This window comes from Rattus rattus, chromosome 8 (assembly GCF_011064425.1).
Source record: "Rattus rattus isolate New Zealand chromosome 8, Rrattus_CSIRO_v1, whole genome shotgun sequence".
NCBI classification, from domain to species: Eukaryota; Metazoa; Chordata; class Mammalia; order Rodentia; family Muridae; genus Rattus; species Rattus rattus.
The window spans coordinates 39787590-39803629 of NC_046161.1; the positions used below are offsets into that span (position 1 = coordinate 39787590).

Below are 16040 nucleotides of genomic sequence, written 5' to 3' on the forward strand. Positions count from 1 at the left end.
CCCACACCCAGGCCCAGCCCTAGGTTTGCTGAGTTCAGGGGGATGAACCAACTGATACATTGATCATTGCGTAAGACGCCTTTCAAGCAGAACCCAGGAGACTTCCAGTCTATGGGAAGGACCCAGACAGGTCTTCAGGATGAGCTGAGCAGGGACAGGGTCCACAGGTCTGGTTCACTTACTTCCTGGGAGGGCCTTGCGAGTTCCACTGTCAAAACTATCACCCCAAATACTGGGCCTCACTTTCTATTGTCTTCTGAAAGAACACCCCGGTCTCTCACTTTTACCTGTTTCTAGGAGAACGTCCATTTCCCGTCCCAGCTCTAACAGCCCTTGGCAGCTGTTTACACCCCGAACGCCAGATGCAGGGCAGCACACTTAGCTCTTTATCCAGGATTTCATTTCAACCTCAGGACATTGCCATGGCAACTGTCATTCCACGTCACCGCAGGGGAATCAGAAACTGTGCAAGGATATGTGCCTTCCCCAAAGTCACAATTCATGTTTGAAGCTGAATCTGGGGCCCAAGTCCTCGGCCCCTGTTCAGACCCATCAGCCATTACTCCCAGCTATCGTGAGAAATCCGATCGCTTCCACAAGACACCTGACTTTTTATTGGGATGAAAACACACACACACACACACTCGTTCCGTTTGAGACACGTTCGTGTCCACTTTCTCAGTGGGACTCAACACTCCAAGGGATTGGGCACGTCGGGTACATTTCGATTTTCAAGTTTTACATACAGATGGGGAAAACGGAGGCTGCACGAGGAAACGTGACTTGCCCAAGGTCACACAGCTAGAAACGGTGCAAGCAAAACTAGACCTCCTGAGAGACCCAGAGCCCTGTGCCTGTGCCACGCTGCCTCCTCAATAAATAAATGAGCAAATAAATAAATAAAGGTTCTGAGGGGATCTCAAAGCGCTCTCCCAGTTCCAGAAGGAGCTCTGGAACCAGACTAGCATCATGAGCATCTTGACAGGATGCCAAAGTTCACGGCTGGCTTCACCGTGTCATACAGTCTATATCTGGAAAGTTTCAGAGAAACTCTGGGCTCGGGGATCAGCGGCCCTGTTGTTTCTCTCGGCATCCTTGCTTGGTGACTGCAAACTGCTTCTGTTTGAAGACAGGTCTCAAATGCAGTACAGTGAGTCAGGGACCAGCCCTGGACCTCAGTGAATAGCAGCTATCTTGGCACGAGGCCCTAGGCTCCCAGAAGGTCTCTGAAACACTGGCAAGAGGAAGAAGCTGCCCATGGGCAGATGGTTTCCGTAGTCTACTTCCTTTCAGCCCAGAGGTTGGCAGACCTAAAATATCACCCCAAGGCCAACTTGGTTAACATTCAGCGTGAGGGACTTCTGAATGATCTAGTCATTATTTTAGTCCCCTGAGGAAGCTGCTAGCCCGAGGTCACACAGCTGAACAGAAAGGTGTGCCCAGCACCCTGTTCTCTGGGTCTGTAGTTAGAAATTAGCAGCAAAAGCAGACATAAGTCCTAAGCTTGGGCCAGTTCCCAAGCCCAAAGGCTACCTAAAGGGTAGTGTGCTAACAGACAACCATCATTTTGTCTGGCCTGACATCACAAGAGTGAGCATCAAGTAATGGCTTGGCCACACTGCGGGTAACTCAGGGGACACAGCCATATTAAAAAAGACGAAGATGTCTGCAGATGGCTAGCAGAGACGCCTCACAAGAGGAACAGAAATTCTGTGTCTCAGTCCTTTCCCCCCCCACAGTTCTTAATTGACTGGCTGATCATTCAGGGTGGTGTATACCCCGAGATCTCCCAGTGACAAGTAACTCGTCCTAGCCGGGGAGCATCTCTCTACACGACAAAATTAAATCTGGCTCCTACCCTGCCCCTTATCTCTTGAGCCCTCCCTTTACTTTGCTTGCCACTTCAACACCTCTGCAGTTCATCCATGCTCATCTGACTTCAGACCTGCAGACTTACCACATCCAGAAAGCCGAAGGGTTCCACCCAAACACTGGTCCTTCCAGTGCAGGACCCAGCCCTTAGGCTTGAGGAGGTCTCTGCCAACCCTTCTCAGCTCTGCTGGTGTCTACAGCAGACTAGCCACAACCTCTCATGTACCGGACACTTGCACAGCAGGAAGGCCTTTTCCTGCCCTGTGGAGCCTGGCTAGCCAGCCACAGTGGGTCTGAAGAAAAGGACCCACCACATATTTCTTTGACTCCTGAGCCTCCCAGGTATAGGGAGGGGAGCAGGCATGGCCAAAATACAAAGAAACCTTATCCCCTATCACTCTTCTATCTGCAGGCTGGAGATCAATGGCAGGGTGACCAGATTAGTGCCAAGGCTATCCAGGAGGCCACTAGAGGCTGCCCCACAGTCCAGAGGGACAAGTTCATGGGCAAAACCCAAACTCTCTATGCTTAGGTCTTCACAGCTAACCACACCCAGGAGTGAGCACTCCTCAGCCAGTTGATTCCACCGTCTACTTGGTGTCCCTGGTGGAGCAGAGGCCATCCCTTGAGACTCCTGTTTCAAATAACCCGTGGCTGGAGCCACAGGAGGCCAAGCTGAATCACCCTGCAGGCGCACCCCGAGTTCAGGATCAAAGGCTTCTGTCAAGGGAATCTCTCCGTCCAAAGGTTCTGCTGCTTCCTCCTTCCATCTGGTCTGCTTCTGGTAGCCCTGGAACGTTACCATGACTTGGTCTTTCTCCTCAGGGACTTCAGGCTCTAGGAGACAGCCATGGCCCAAGGCAGAGCCATCCTGTGTGTGCTTAGGCTGCCCCGGAGAGTTCTGGACTAGGTTAACGTCACTGTCATCCTGGTCCTGATGGGTATATCCGAACTGCTGCTTCCAGGGAGGACCCATGCTAGAGTGTAAGCTGGACTCCTGCAAGCAGATCCCACTGTCCGTGTTGTCCCCACAGGCGTCCTGTAGCTCTGGAGACCCTTCCTTTCCCAGAGTCTCCTGTATCTGGGGGTGGGAGTCAAGGAGGAAGAATTGGGATTCTTCCGTCTGAAGTGATGGTTTGCCACTGCCAAAGCCACTGTCGGTGCTGCCATGCAGGTCTGAGTCTTTCAGCTCGGGTGACACCTTTGGGAAGGCCTCCAGGTCCAGGATGTGAATGTCATCGAGAGTCTCTGGGCAGCGAGGGTTGGCCAGCAGAAAGTCGGGAGGCTTCTCGAAGACCTGAGAGGAGAGGCAGAGTGAGTGTGATGATTGCCGCGGTCAGTTTGACGGTATTGAGAACCACCATGTGATTCCATAGAGTATGTCCATAGGGCTGTTTGGAGGAAGGTTAAGCTGAGCTGGGAAGACTTAACATGAACGTGATGCTATCCCATGGGCCAGAGGCCTGGGATGCCTAAAGATGAGAAAATGGGCTGAGCACCAGCGTTCACCTCTCTCTCTGCCTCCTGACTGTGGGTGGGAGGTGACCAGCTGCAGCCCACATGCTCCTGCTGTGGTACCTTCCCTCCCACGGCGGACTGCTCCCTCAAGCCATGAGCCAAAGTAAACTCCTCCTCCAGTTGCCTCTGCTGGGCATTTTGTCACAGCAGTGAGAAAATCAACTAATACAGCAAGAGAGGTGTGGCCGCCTGCGGGAGGAGGGTGCCGAGCCTGGGCAGCCTGCACTGAGCTCTCTGGTTTGTACTGGCATTAAAATTTTAGAGTTTTCCCCAAGGGGACTTCATAGTTTGGCCCTGGGGCAGATATATAGGAAGCTGGTGTTCCCAGGGCCAGATTTCACAGGGCCTTGCTGTGACTGGAGAATACACTCAGAGGTCGCACTTGTGAAGCTCTTTGTGGAGCTGGAAGAGGCCCATGCAGGAGTGTGTGCAAACTAGTGTGTGTGTGTGTGTGTGTGTGTGTGTGTGTGTGTGTGTGTGTGTGTGCAGCTCATGTGAACCACCCTGAGTAGAGTCACAACGGGACACACATCCATGGGCCACAGTGCATTCTCACCCCATCCATCTCCCTGTCCTGCCCTCCTCTGTGTTTTCTAGCCAGCGGAGGGCAGGGCTCGCTCTCCCTAGTTGCCATTTAACCCTTTGCACTTCGTTCCTCTGCCCTAGCCACCATGGTGTCCTTCCTGTCCTGAACTCGGCGACAGCAGCCCTGTCCCAGGACCTTTGTACATGCCGACCCCTCTGCTTGGAACACTCTTAGCACTCCATGTGGCTGTCTCCTCCTCCTTGCTCAGCTCAGATGCCACCTCCTCAGAGAGACTTTGCAAGACCAGACCGAACCATCCCTGCGGCCACTGTCTCTGTGTCTCCTTCCTTACTTCTTCCTAAACTTAGCACTTGTGTGTGCTGGCTGTCTTAGGTCCGCTTGACACACAAACTACATCTATTTGAAAGTAGGGAACTTTAATTGAGGAGACACCTCCATAAGATCCAGCTGTAAGGCATTTTCTTCATTAGTGATCGATGGGGAGAAGGCCCAGTCCATGGTGGGTGGTGCCACCCCAGGCCTGAAGGTCCTGGGTTCTATAAGAAGGCAGGGTGAGCTAGCCAGGGAAAGCAAGCCAGTAAAGTAGCATCCCTCCATGGCCTCTGCATCAGGCCCTGCCTCCAGGTCCCTGCCCTGTGTGAGTCCTGTCCTGACTTCCTTCGGTGATGAACAGTGATATGGAAGTATAAGCTGAATAGAACCTTTCCTCCTAACTTGCTTTTTCGTCATAGTGTTTCATTGCAAGACACTATAATATGAATTCTAAAGGCAGTAACTGTCCAGTCTTATTCATCACTCTAAGAGCCTAAGCTGAATCTGAATGTATAGGGACTTGGGCTTGTTAACTGACAGGCTGACTGAGAGACTGACTGACAGACTGACTGACTGATCATGCTGCACCCCTGCCTTCATTTCCTTGGCACTTAACGCCTCATGCAATTCCTCCTGGCTGTGACCCCCATTACCACCACAATGATTGGTGATGAACAATGTATCTGTTAGTAGCTTGCTGCTGAGCCAATATTCTTGTCTTTTCTGTGCTTTAAGTTCTCATTCATAGATAGAATTAGCGTGTGCTCTCTCATAGTGAAGCTTGTACCGTGCTTGGATCATTCAAGTTACATAGAAGACACTCAATATGCACCGAGCTGAATTGTCCTCCCTGGTAATTCTACAGGCATACCATTACCCCTATGCCCTACAGGAGGAATCCAAAGCTCAGAGAGGCTAAACGATGTGCCTCAAGTCACTAGCGACGAAGGACAAACCTGGAATTATACACGGCCATCAGGACTTCAGGTTCCCAGTTTGCTTAATAAAACTGACATTGATGACCCATTGGATGGTCAGCTCAAGTCAGCACATAGCTGAGAGTTAATTAAGGCCTGTGCCACGGCTCACTCTCTCACACTGGTTAACCCCACACACAGCAGCATCTGATAATGGAATCTGAGCTGTTTAAATCTGAGGAGTCAAACTCCAAACGAGGAGCAACGCTGTGACTCACAGGTCCACAAGGAACCAGCAAGCGCTACCTGTCTTTTCTGGACATTTGGTAATCTCTGATCTCTGCCTGACTCATGGCTTTAAAGCTAGCCTTGGACACCTGGCTAGCACTGGCTGGCATCAGGCCCTGGAGACCCCTCGAGGCTACATGACTCTGTTTCCTGCCCGACAGCACTTAAACCAGGGACGATGTTCTGTAGCTGGCTCAAATGCTGCTTAACTCATTCACTCATTCACTCATTCATTCATTCACTCAGAGAGGCTCCAGGCTACCGTCCCTCGCTTCCTGGATCCTGGTCTCCACAGGGCCAGGCTCAATAGTGCGGTTCATTCATCCCCAAGCTACCAGTGTTTGTACTCCAGGCCCTGCACAGAGCATGAGCTACAGTGCCTGTGGAACAACAGATCAAGGGACATGTGTGGGGAACTGAATCTCCCAGGAGCACAAAGAAAGATGACGAGGACCGACTTCAGCGAGATACAAGGAAGAACTATTAAACCCTGGAGAGCTTTAAAGGTTAGGTGAGGACAGACTCTAGTCTATGCAAAGGCCCTGATTAGGCCAGTGTGTGTGTGTGTGTGTGTGTGTGTGTGTGTGTGTGTGTGTGTATCCTGTAACCATCTATTATACATTAATATCTGACATCCACCTCTGACACAGCCTGAGATCAGGTCAGGGACAAGCAGAGGTTTGGGGACTGCTACTTTGTTCTTGTAGGATGGCTTCAAGAGGCTGCCTTGCCACACTTGCCTCCATTTGAGAGGAGACAGAGGTCCTGGCCTTCCCTCTCTAGGTCAGCTCCTCACTCTGTGACACTCCAGCTCTTCTGTCTTTCAGAGTTTCTTCCCTCAGCAGCACCAGGATGGGATGCTGCCAAACCTCCCCCACTACTCCTCCCGACTCTGTGACCCTGTGAGTGGAAGCAACCTCTCTGTCCTCACTTGTGAATTGAGGACAAATGGCCAGAACCAATTCATGATACACAGAGGCTGTCCACAGGCCATTGTGAAGATGACTGCGATTACTTAGTGCATGTGCACCTGTGTGTATACCTGTGTGCACAGCACACCTGCATGTGCACCCGTGTGCGCACGTGCACTCTGTCTCTGTGCTACCCAGAGGCACTATTCTTCAGGCTGGGTTTAATGTTTGCCTGCCCTCCCCATATTGCTGTATGAGGGTGCTGGGAAGGACAGAGCACTCACCAGGACTGCAGGTAACTTCCCCGGGTGCCGGATGTACCACAGGAGAACCAGGCAGACCAGGGCTCCACAGAGTATCAGGATGGATAAGAAGAAAATGCTGAGGTTGGTCACGGTGAAATCTGCAGACACAAAAAGATGTGTTTGTGGTACATAGCGTACAGTCCCCAGAGATCCTTTGCCCATGCTCAGAATGCACTCAGTGAACAGCCCCAGATCATTCCCACAGGCAATGGGCAAGTCACAGCCCTAGGCATATCTCAGTTCCTAGAAATGTCAGCCATCACCAGTTCTCTCAGTAACATACCGGTTCTACTAACTACACACGATGGCCAATGAACACTGAAGCGGGATAATACAGTAGACGAGAGTGCAGACTGAGATCCCAGCTTTACTTTTTTACTAGCTCTGGGACTGTGGACAAAATAAAGAATCCCTCTGAGTCCCACTGTCCATGTATACAATGGGACAGTTACAGAGCCGTCCTGTAGGATAGCGGCCAAACATCGTGCCTGTATCACCTGACCCTAGCAACAGTCTTAGCAGGCCAATGCCAGCATCACCTCATTTTACGTATTGAGACTCTGAAGCCCAGAGGGATTAAGTCACTTGTCCAAGGTCACATGTCAGTAAGCAGTAAAGCTGAGATTCAAACAAACCTTTGACTATAAGGATGATGGATCCTCCTTCTGTAAGTGGCCAGAGGTGACCTGTGAAGATGGTTTGCTACTCTCTCGACCCAGAGAACCCCACAAAATCATATAAATCAAGAGGTTCAATCCTCCCTGTTCACTTTAAGAACCCCCAGGAAACTGCCCAAGCCATCAAGGGTATGCATATCCACAAAGTCACCAAGCATCTGAAGGATGTCACTTTAAAGAAGCAATGCATGCCATTCCTGAGGTACAATGGTGGAGTCAGTGCGCCCAGGCCAAACACTGTGGCTGGACACAGGGATGGTGGCCAAAATGGAGTGTTGAATTTCTGCTGCACATGCTTAAAAATGCAGAGTGATGCTGGACTGAAGGGTTTAGACGGAGATTCTCTGTCACTGAGCACATCCAGGTGAACATGGCACCTAAGAAGCTCAGATGAACCTACAGGGCTCATGGCCGGATTAACCCATCCATGAGCTCCCCCAGCCCCATTGAGATGGTCTTCACTGGGAAGGAACAGACCGTTCCAAAGCCAGAAGAGGAGGCTGCATGCAAGAAAAAGATCCCAGAAGAAACTGAAGAAACAGAAACTCATGGCACGGGAACAAATTCAGCATAAAATAAATGCAGGTAAAAGTTTTTTTGTTTTTTTTTGTTTTAAAAGGCAGGGGGTGATGGAAATGCAAGCAGCCCTCGTAGCAGCTGCTGACATACACTGGGCAACTTCCCTGTGGGACTTTTATGACAATGAGCTGCATTGAAACTTATTATGAACCGAGTCCATGAAGAGTCGTTTCCGTGTTTTCTGGATGGGGCACTCCCAGGGTACACACTGGATACAATGTGATCACTTAAATTAGCTGTCTCGTGTTGCTAGTTATGGATTCCTCCGGGCAGTCAGCAGAAAGTCTCTCAAGGGTAAGACCCAGTTTCTACACCTGATTCCCCATCCTGGCAAAGGGCCCTGGGGCCCCTGGCTGATGACCTGGAGCAGGTTTTGCTGACTCTGGCAGCTCTGTCAAAGAGCCATCTCAGCACTGCTACTTCTGGGATACTCAGGGCAGGGAGGAGCCCTTCCCAGACTGGCCCCGAGAGGAACAGCTCCAAACAAGACCAAACAGGAACTAGTGCATTTGGGCTGGGGAGGTCCCCAGCTGTGCTCAGGTGACCCCTGCGTATTCTCCTGACAGGAATGAAGCTATTCTGAACAGACACTTGAACCTCTTTCCTGTTAGCTACCTGACTCTAGAAACGACAGGCTTCTCTGAGGAATCCCAGGCTGAAGCCTGGAGCCAGCCAGGATGAACTTGTCTCCTGGAGATTTCTCACTGTTCTAAGGACAGACCAACGTGAAAGCCTGACACTCAGATAGTGATGCAGGGTGGAACCACACACCCTGACCCGGCCTGCTTGGTTCTGCATACCTGGGGGACTCCATTTAAACCTAAACCCGTGTTAATGTGAACACCCTTAGTACCCTAGAGAATGGGCTTTCAGAGTCACCAGCTCTGTTTGTTTCTCTTCTCAATGTGGCCTCTTTGAAGACATTCCATCTTTCTGTGTTTTACTCTGAGTCTTTGAAAGAGAGAGAGAGAGAGGCCTGTGAATGCCAAAGGTCAACATTAGTGTCTTTCCTTTGACATTTCGTGTGTGTGTGTGTGTGTGTGTGTGTGTGAGCATGTTTGTAGGAACAGATGGAGCAGGGTCTCACTGTGTAACATTGGCTGACCTAGAACTCACTCTGTAGACCAGGCTGTCCAGGAACACACAGAGATCCATCACCTGCTTCTGCCTCCTGAGTGCTGGGATGAAGGCGTGGACCACCATGCTTCCTTTTCCACTGTTTTGAGACGAGATCTCTCACTGAACCAGGAGCTCACCGATTTGTCCCGGCTGGCCAGTGAGCCACAGTCTGCCTGTTTCTAGCCCCCTAGAGGGGCGTTACAGAAACACACACCATGCCAGACTTTTGCAATGGTTTTGGGGATTTGAACTCAGCTCCTCAAACACTGCTGTATGGATTTGTGAGTTATCGTTGGTGGTCACTGCGTAGTGACTGGCTTTCTGTTTTAGAGTTCTTCTGAATTGTTTTCAGTTCCACTGAACTATTTTGGGACTTGTGCCATTCGTACGACATCCTTAAACTCTTTGGCTAACACAGAAGTTTGTCCAGGACTCTGTTGAGCCACTAGGGCTCTGTTTGGAAGGAGCATATGCACATGAGACAGAGAAACAAGCATGCTGGGACATCACTGTGACTGGCCTAACTATAAAGCATTAAGATTTTATAATCTAGCCTCTCGGCAGGTGGTGACACTCGACTTTAATCCCAACACGCGGGAGGTACAGGGGGGCAGATTTCTGAGTTTGAGGCCAGCCTGGTCTATAGATCGAGCTCTAGAACAGCTAGAGTTACACAGAGAAACCAAACCCTGTCTCAAATAAAAAGACAGACAGACAGATGGAAGGAAGGAAGGAAAGAAGGAAGAAAGAAAAAGAAAGAAAGGAAGGAGGAAAGAAAGAAGGAAAGGAAGGAAGGAAGGAAGGAAGAAAAATAAAGAAAGGGAAGGAAGGAAGAAAAAGAAAGAAAGGAAGGAAGGAAGGGAGGAAGAAAAAGAAAGGAAGGAAGGAAGGAAGGAAGGAAGGAAGGAAGGAAGGAAGGAAAGTATTTTACTACCTTGTCTCCTAGGGAAATCATCATCATCATTATTAAACCTAGGATAGTTCTAAGCAGAATGGAACAATTTCTCCCATGGTTTGTGTGACAGTGTATGGCTCTATGCAGAAGCTCTGGGCCCAGTGCAGGCACCAGCAACCCTAAGCATGGCTTTCTGGATTTTTCTGGATAGTTTGAACACCCTCTGCCTGGACTGCAGCCTGGGCCACTCACAATGCTCCGCCGTGACATGTAAACACTGCTCCTCCGACCACTCTGCCTTGTTAATTCGGGATTCCACGTGAGGCATCACCTTGACACAAAACTTTCTCATCCCTTTGGGGACTTCGAGGGTGAAGTCTTCTTGCTCCACTGTCTTGGTTATATTCTGAAAGGGAAACAAGAGTAATACATGATCCTTTTTGTGCACAGTAGGAAGAAGCTGAGAGTGGGAGAGACCTAGTCGTGGTTTTCTGCTGAAAATGAACCCAGGGTTTTTGGGTGATAGACAAGGCTGTTGCTAGGTGAGCCAGCCCTGGGTGAGTGGGGCACTTGATGGACACCTCTGCCAAGTCATCAGTCATCTAAGATAACAAACCCGTGATCGTCACTACAGACTGTCATCTCGCTAACCACCAAGCTAATTTTGCTCTAGTCTTTGTGTGTGAGCATGTATGTCTGGTGTGTGTGCACACACAGGTATGTGTGTGTTTGTGTGTGTTAGTGCAATGTGGACATCGGAGAACAACCAGATGCCAGTCTTCCGTCCCCCACTTTAAGACAAGGCCTCTTTGGTGCTTGTCACCGTGCACCCCAGATCTGACCTGAAAGCTTCCTCTGAGTCTCTTGCCTCCAGCTTCTATCTTACTGTAGGAGCACTGAATTATAAATGTGTGCTTCTAAGTCTGGCTTTATGAGGGCTGCAAGGATTTGAACTCAGATCCTCATCGCTGGTGCACAGAAAGCTGGCTACCTGCTCAGCCATCTCCCCAGCCCTCCACTTTTATTTTAATAGAGCAAAGGGAGTCTTTTATAGAAGTGGAGGCTCTTCACAGAAAGAACTAGAGAAAAGGAAGGCGAGGGTATTAGATGGGTTCCAGACCACAGGGGCTGGGCCCCAGCACATCTTGAAGCTTCCTTTCCTTCTCTGCAAACTGGAAGAAAACACTCAAGGGTAGCTGTTGCATGCCTTGTGCACTGTTAATACTGCTGATCGCTAATGATGACAGGCATGCTCTTCTCACTCTCCTCTGGGAGCACCGATTGATTATCAGTTCCCTCCTGGTCTCCCCATAACCTCTTTTTCCTGTGTGTGTCAAGTTCCACAGTGTGACGTGAAAGTGATTCCAATCTAAGCAGCCCTGGCCTGAAGGCTTTGAGGGACGTCATACCTTTTGTTCTGAGAACTTCCGGATGCAAACCCTGTAAATACGGTGATGCGTGAAGATCTGTTCATACTCGTCACCTACAGGGACTAAATTGGGCCTGGGGGGATGGATTGTCCCGTAGATGAAGCCGTTGCTTACTTTCAGCGTCACGCTATCCACCGTCAGAATCACTAAGTGAGAGACAGGTAAAGGCATGAGGCTGAGGACTAAGGACAGTACCCAGAGCCTGACTTTAGGGTAGAACCTTTCCCCCTCTAAAACCTAGGCCTCCGGTTTTCGGCTCTACCCCACTGAGAACTTCTTAGGGAATGTGTTTTATGGGTCTTTTAGCACCCACGGGATCTCAATAGCTCAGCCTGGGTCCTTGAAATACAATTTTTAAAGCTAGCCCCTAGCATGTGCTTTCTGCAAGCAGCTGAGCACGAGCATACAAGCTGGCTTTTGGGAAACAATCACCTCCTAGATATCACCTCTAGCTTTGAGTCCTACCGTGTGAGACCATCTTGTACCCAGACCCTCTGCAGACCCAGTGTGGATAGAAGGATTCCACTGTGGCCAGACTGATCACCCTGGAACTTCCCAGAAATTGTCTTGTTTTTTTTTTTTTTTCTTGTTTTTTTTTTTTTCATTACATTTTTTAGCCTCAAAGGTATGACCTGGGAGAGTCTCCCTATGAGGGGACAGGCCTCAACTGAACTGTGTCTCTACCTGCTACCCTGAGTACTTAGGATGCAGTGCCTTGTCCTAAACAATTTCATACCTATGGCTCTCATGATACAGACACCCCACCCACCCCAAGACCTCTCTTACGGAGGACAAACAAGGTCACTTCCCTTTAAAACCTCAGACAGATCTGACGAGGCAGTTCCCTGGCCAGGAAGCCTGGTGACATTAAAGCTGTGACAACAGACAGAATAAGCCCTAGGCTGGAGTTCCTGGCTGAAATTGTCCCAGAAGGCCGTGTTCTAAGCCCAGGAGAGGCAAAGCACCTTCATCCACTGTGAAGCGAGTTTCAGTGATGGTCCAGTTGGAATACTGACTGTTGTCCACTGCCCGGACTCTGGCCCGGTAGCCAGAGCTGTGGTACAGATCTAGGGTGGACGTTGTGAGATCGCAGAACAATGTCTGAGCCTTGCTACAGATGTGGATGTCTTTCCAGACCGAGGTTCCGTACCTGAGGAGATACCAGAACAGGCATTGGGGAAGCGGCTTGTGCCCCAACCTTTCTCCTTTAAAGAGGGAAGGAAAAGGCCAGGCAGAATGCTCCTGTAACAGCAGGAAAGGAACAATCCTTAGGGCCCTAGCGAGAGTCTCTCTCTTCCTTGGCCAAGGTCCCTGTTGACATCCATGGTCTAGAAAGCTCCTGGGTGAGACTTTAAGTAGCTCATTCCTCCATAAGAATGTGTTAGCCCACTCTGGGACCCTGTTTCCTTTCTTATAGTTATGTCTGTGGATACTTTCCCAGAATACTAGGAAGCCCCCCCACCAGCCAATAGCTGCTCACCTTAGGGATCCCAGCATGCTGCTCAACTCATATGACGCTCAAGCAAGTATGTGTCAGAGTCCCCTTTGGTCTCATTTCAATAGTAAAGCAGCCGCCTAGCCCCTCCCCTGCCTCCTTCTGGTCCCCTCTGCCCGCTTTGCCGCTTTCCTTACTTCTTGAGGGCCACTTCGTAGTAGGTGCTCTCAGTCTGGTTTGGGATAGATTCCCAGCGGAGGATGTGCTGGAAAAATCTGGCTTCAAACCACACGGAGGAAGGGCTCGGCAGTTCTGTCCCTAGGGGAAAGAATTCTAACACTAGAGAAAGCAGAGGCAACCCAGGGACTAGGAAGAGGGTGGTGATAGCCCCAAGGGTACTTTGAGAGGGAGGGCCTGAGTGTTTTACATATGTTCCATTTAGTGATCACAGCAGCTCTGGGCTCTAGACACATGCCAAACCTATTGAAGAAGAGTTAGAAGCCCAGAGAACCAGATGGTTAGCCCAAGGTCAGTGGAGTCTGTAAGGGGTACAGTGGGGATCTATATCCAGAAAGTGTCTGAAGCCAAAGCTAGAGTCCTGTTCTGCTATGCCTGTGTGGTATGGGGTCAGAAGCCTCATGAGGGACTGACAAGGGCCGGTTGGGCCTGATACGCTCCACGATAATAGCCAGAAGTGGTGCATGTGAGCAGTGAGCTCTCAGATGAGCCAGCCCCTCTCTGGCTCTGTCCTTGTTCTAGCAACAACGTTCCAGGACTTAGCTCTCATCTCCAGCCTGCTCCAATGCCACGGCCCCCTGACCTCTTCTGGATATGTAGAGACCCTGCTGGTTGACATCACCCTGCCTTTCTACACAGACATCTTGGGGCCCAGGCTCAGGGCGTTCCCCATCCCCTAGTTTCTGGGAAAGCCGGGGCTCAGATACAGAGATCTATATGATCAGTTGCCTAGGTGAGCCGGAAGTGGAGACAGAATGACTGTCAGCTGCCCCGCCTCCTGGCCTCCTCACAGAGGTCTTGAAGGTAGAAGGCTCAGTAGTGAACTTTCTGGAGTCTCCCATTCTCTTAGATCTAAAAGGCAGACTGAAGGGGCCTGGAACTTGCAGCTTGCCGGTATGACCCCTAGTGACCCCGAGTGACCCCCTTGGAACCCTCTGTCCTTACAATACAATAAACATTCCTATTTGAATTCTGCCAGGTTAAGTGTGTTGCAAGGCCAATAGCTCTGGTTCCTCTCCGGCCTCCTTGACTCTTTAAGATGTCTCCTCTTGAAGGCAGCTCTGCGATCACTTCCCTTCTCCAAACTGCCAGCTCTCCAGTCATGTTGCTCTTTGAGTGACTCTGACATTCTCAGAAAGTACTTGTCCCTGCCCCCTGGCTCTCTTTCATGTGCTGTCTTCGAATCTCAAGGCTGTGTTTCAGTTGCAAAACTCTGAGAGGGAGTGAAAAACCTCAGCCTGTGTTTGTGACGTTTGGCAGGTTACATCCCCAGTGCCGCTGTAGATCACATGATAGACTGTGCTGGTTTTACTTCGAATTTTGGCATCCTGTAAAAATGTGTTTTGGGTCCCTGGTACCTCTGTGCCACTTGGTCCCTCCAACTCCCCACTTTTTCATTCTCTCCTGGGCTACTGGAACCTAACCTGAGCTGGGGGGCGGGGGTAGGTAAAGTCGGGGAGGGACAGCTGACAGTGGGGATGAACATGGGCTAAAAACAAACAGGGTGGTCAGGAAGGGTGGGCAGAAGGGAGGGATGGAAGTGAGGTGGTAGGGCTCAGCAAGAGGGGCCTAAGAAGGGGTGCGACCAGACCCGTGAACGGCAGAAAGGCGAGGGTTAAAGTTATGGTTTGTCCGGAGGTGGATGGATGATGATTTGGGGAACAAGGGTACAGGATGGAAACTAGGCTTTACCCGTCCATCGCTGGCCACTCCCAAACAGCCAAAGTTAATCTTAGCCTCCTCCACTTTCACAGCAGGTGAGCCCGAGACCCAGTTTTGCCAGATCGAAGGAGCTGGAGGCAGGCACCTCGGACCATACAAGCAGATTCTCTGGCGAATGTGAACATTAAAGCAACGGAGCGAGCGCTGGGGATCCTACCGTGTGCGCGGAAGCCCAGGCTCAGGCTGGAGATCGAGACGAGGAATGGGAGTAAACGCGACAACATCCTGGGCGCACAGCGGCATCGTCCACTGGAGCCGGCCTTTAGGCCTCCGGCCGCGTCCGGGGAATTGAAGACTGCCGCTAGATCTGCCGGGCCAGCTAGACTTCCACCTGAGGGCGGGGCCTCGACACGCTCCGCCCTCAGCCGGCGGAGCTTGGGAACCTCAGCAGGCGAAGTCTAGCTAGGTCTAGGGCATTTGTCTCAAGGTGAAAGTGCAACTGAGGCGTTAGGTGGCTGGGCTCTCAACTCTCAACACCAACTGGACAGCCTGCCCTTCCCCTCCCCCTCCTCCCTCCCCTCCTCTCTCCCTCTCCCCCTCCTCCTTTCCCTTCCCTACTCTCCCCACTACCCCACTCTGTGCTGTAGCATCCAACGAGGCATGGAATTGGCTGACTGTGCCAGGCACAAAGCACAGGTGTGCAAGGACACGTGTGAAAGTCCTGGTGTTGCCTAGAGACCTCCATGCAGGGACCTCTGTTAAGCCAACAATAAGGAACCGCCTCCTACCTGACTTCATGCGCTTGGTGTGAGTCCACCACACACACACACACACACACACACACACACACACACACACACACACACACGATCAGTGAGGACCACACTCAGGGAATACCCTTGACACCACAGACTCACATCAGTTAAGTTGGGAAGCTCAGGCTTTTTAATGTGCAAAGACTTGGTTGTAATTGCTGTTTTGTACTGCCTGTCCTTCCGCTGGTAAGGAACATACACTGCTTGGGAGTACCCGGGCATGACGCAAGTACCCGGGTGTGACCTCTTAGTCCCTGTCAGTCTCTTCAAAAAAAAAAAAAAGGACACTGTGGTGTTCCTTCCTCAGTTGCCTTCCTTTTAGTTTTTGGTTGAGTTATAAGAATTTTAAAAGCCTTGCTCCATGACTGTTTCAAAGGACTATCAAGATTGTTCATCCAAATACCAGAATTTACAGTCACAAGCTGATGCTGGGCAAAAAGTACTGGGCAAACCTTCCTCTAGAAACCACCTTGTTCATTAGAGACAGAGAGTGAGCAGAGATTTTAACAGTTCCCCGGTAA

The 16040-nt window shown here is 50.6% G+C and overlaps 1 protein-coding gene and 1 pseudogene across 1 annotated transcript; one reads left to right on the forward strand and one right to left on the reverse strand.

The window, feature by feature from the left end:
• Nucleotides 1-594: 594 nt before the first annotated feature.
• Il10ra (interleukin 10 receptor subunit alpha) lies at nucleotides 595-15053 on the reverse strand. Its single transcript, XM_032910913.1, has 7 exons — nucleotides 14922-15053; nucleotides 13003-13123; nucleotides 12336-12520; nucleotides 11350-11516; nucleotides 10193-10346; nucleotides 6650-6768; nucleotides 595-3169 (listed from the first exon to the last, which is right to left on the reverse strand). Exons 1-7 carry the CDS (start codon nucleotides 14986-14988, stop codon nucleotides 2267-2269), a joined length of 1716 nt encoding a protein of 571 aa, XP_032766804.1. The 5' UTR covers nucleotides 14989-15053; the 3' UTR covers nucleotides 595-2266.
• LOC116907137 lies at nucleotides 7365-8509 on the forward strand (annotated as a pseudogene).
• Nucleotides 15054-16040: the final 987 nt, after the last annotated feature.

Coding starts and splice junctions, on each gene's coding strand:
- Il10ra (XM_032910913.1), bottom strand. CDS start 14,988: ATGTTGTCGCGTTTACTCCCATTCCTCGTCTCGATCTCCAGCCTGAGC. Junction 12,521..13,002: donor TACGAAGTGGCCCTCAAGAA/GTAAGGAAAGCG, acceptor GTATCTCCTCAG/GTACGGAACCTCGGTCTGGA. Junction 3,170..6,649: donor GGAAGTTACCTGCAGTCCTG/GTGAGTGCTCTG, acceptor CTCTCCTCTCAG/GTCTTCGAGAAGCCTCCCGA.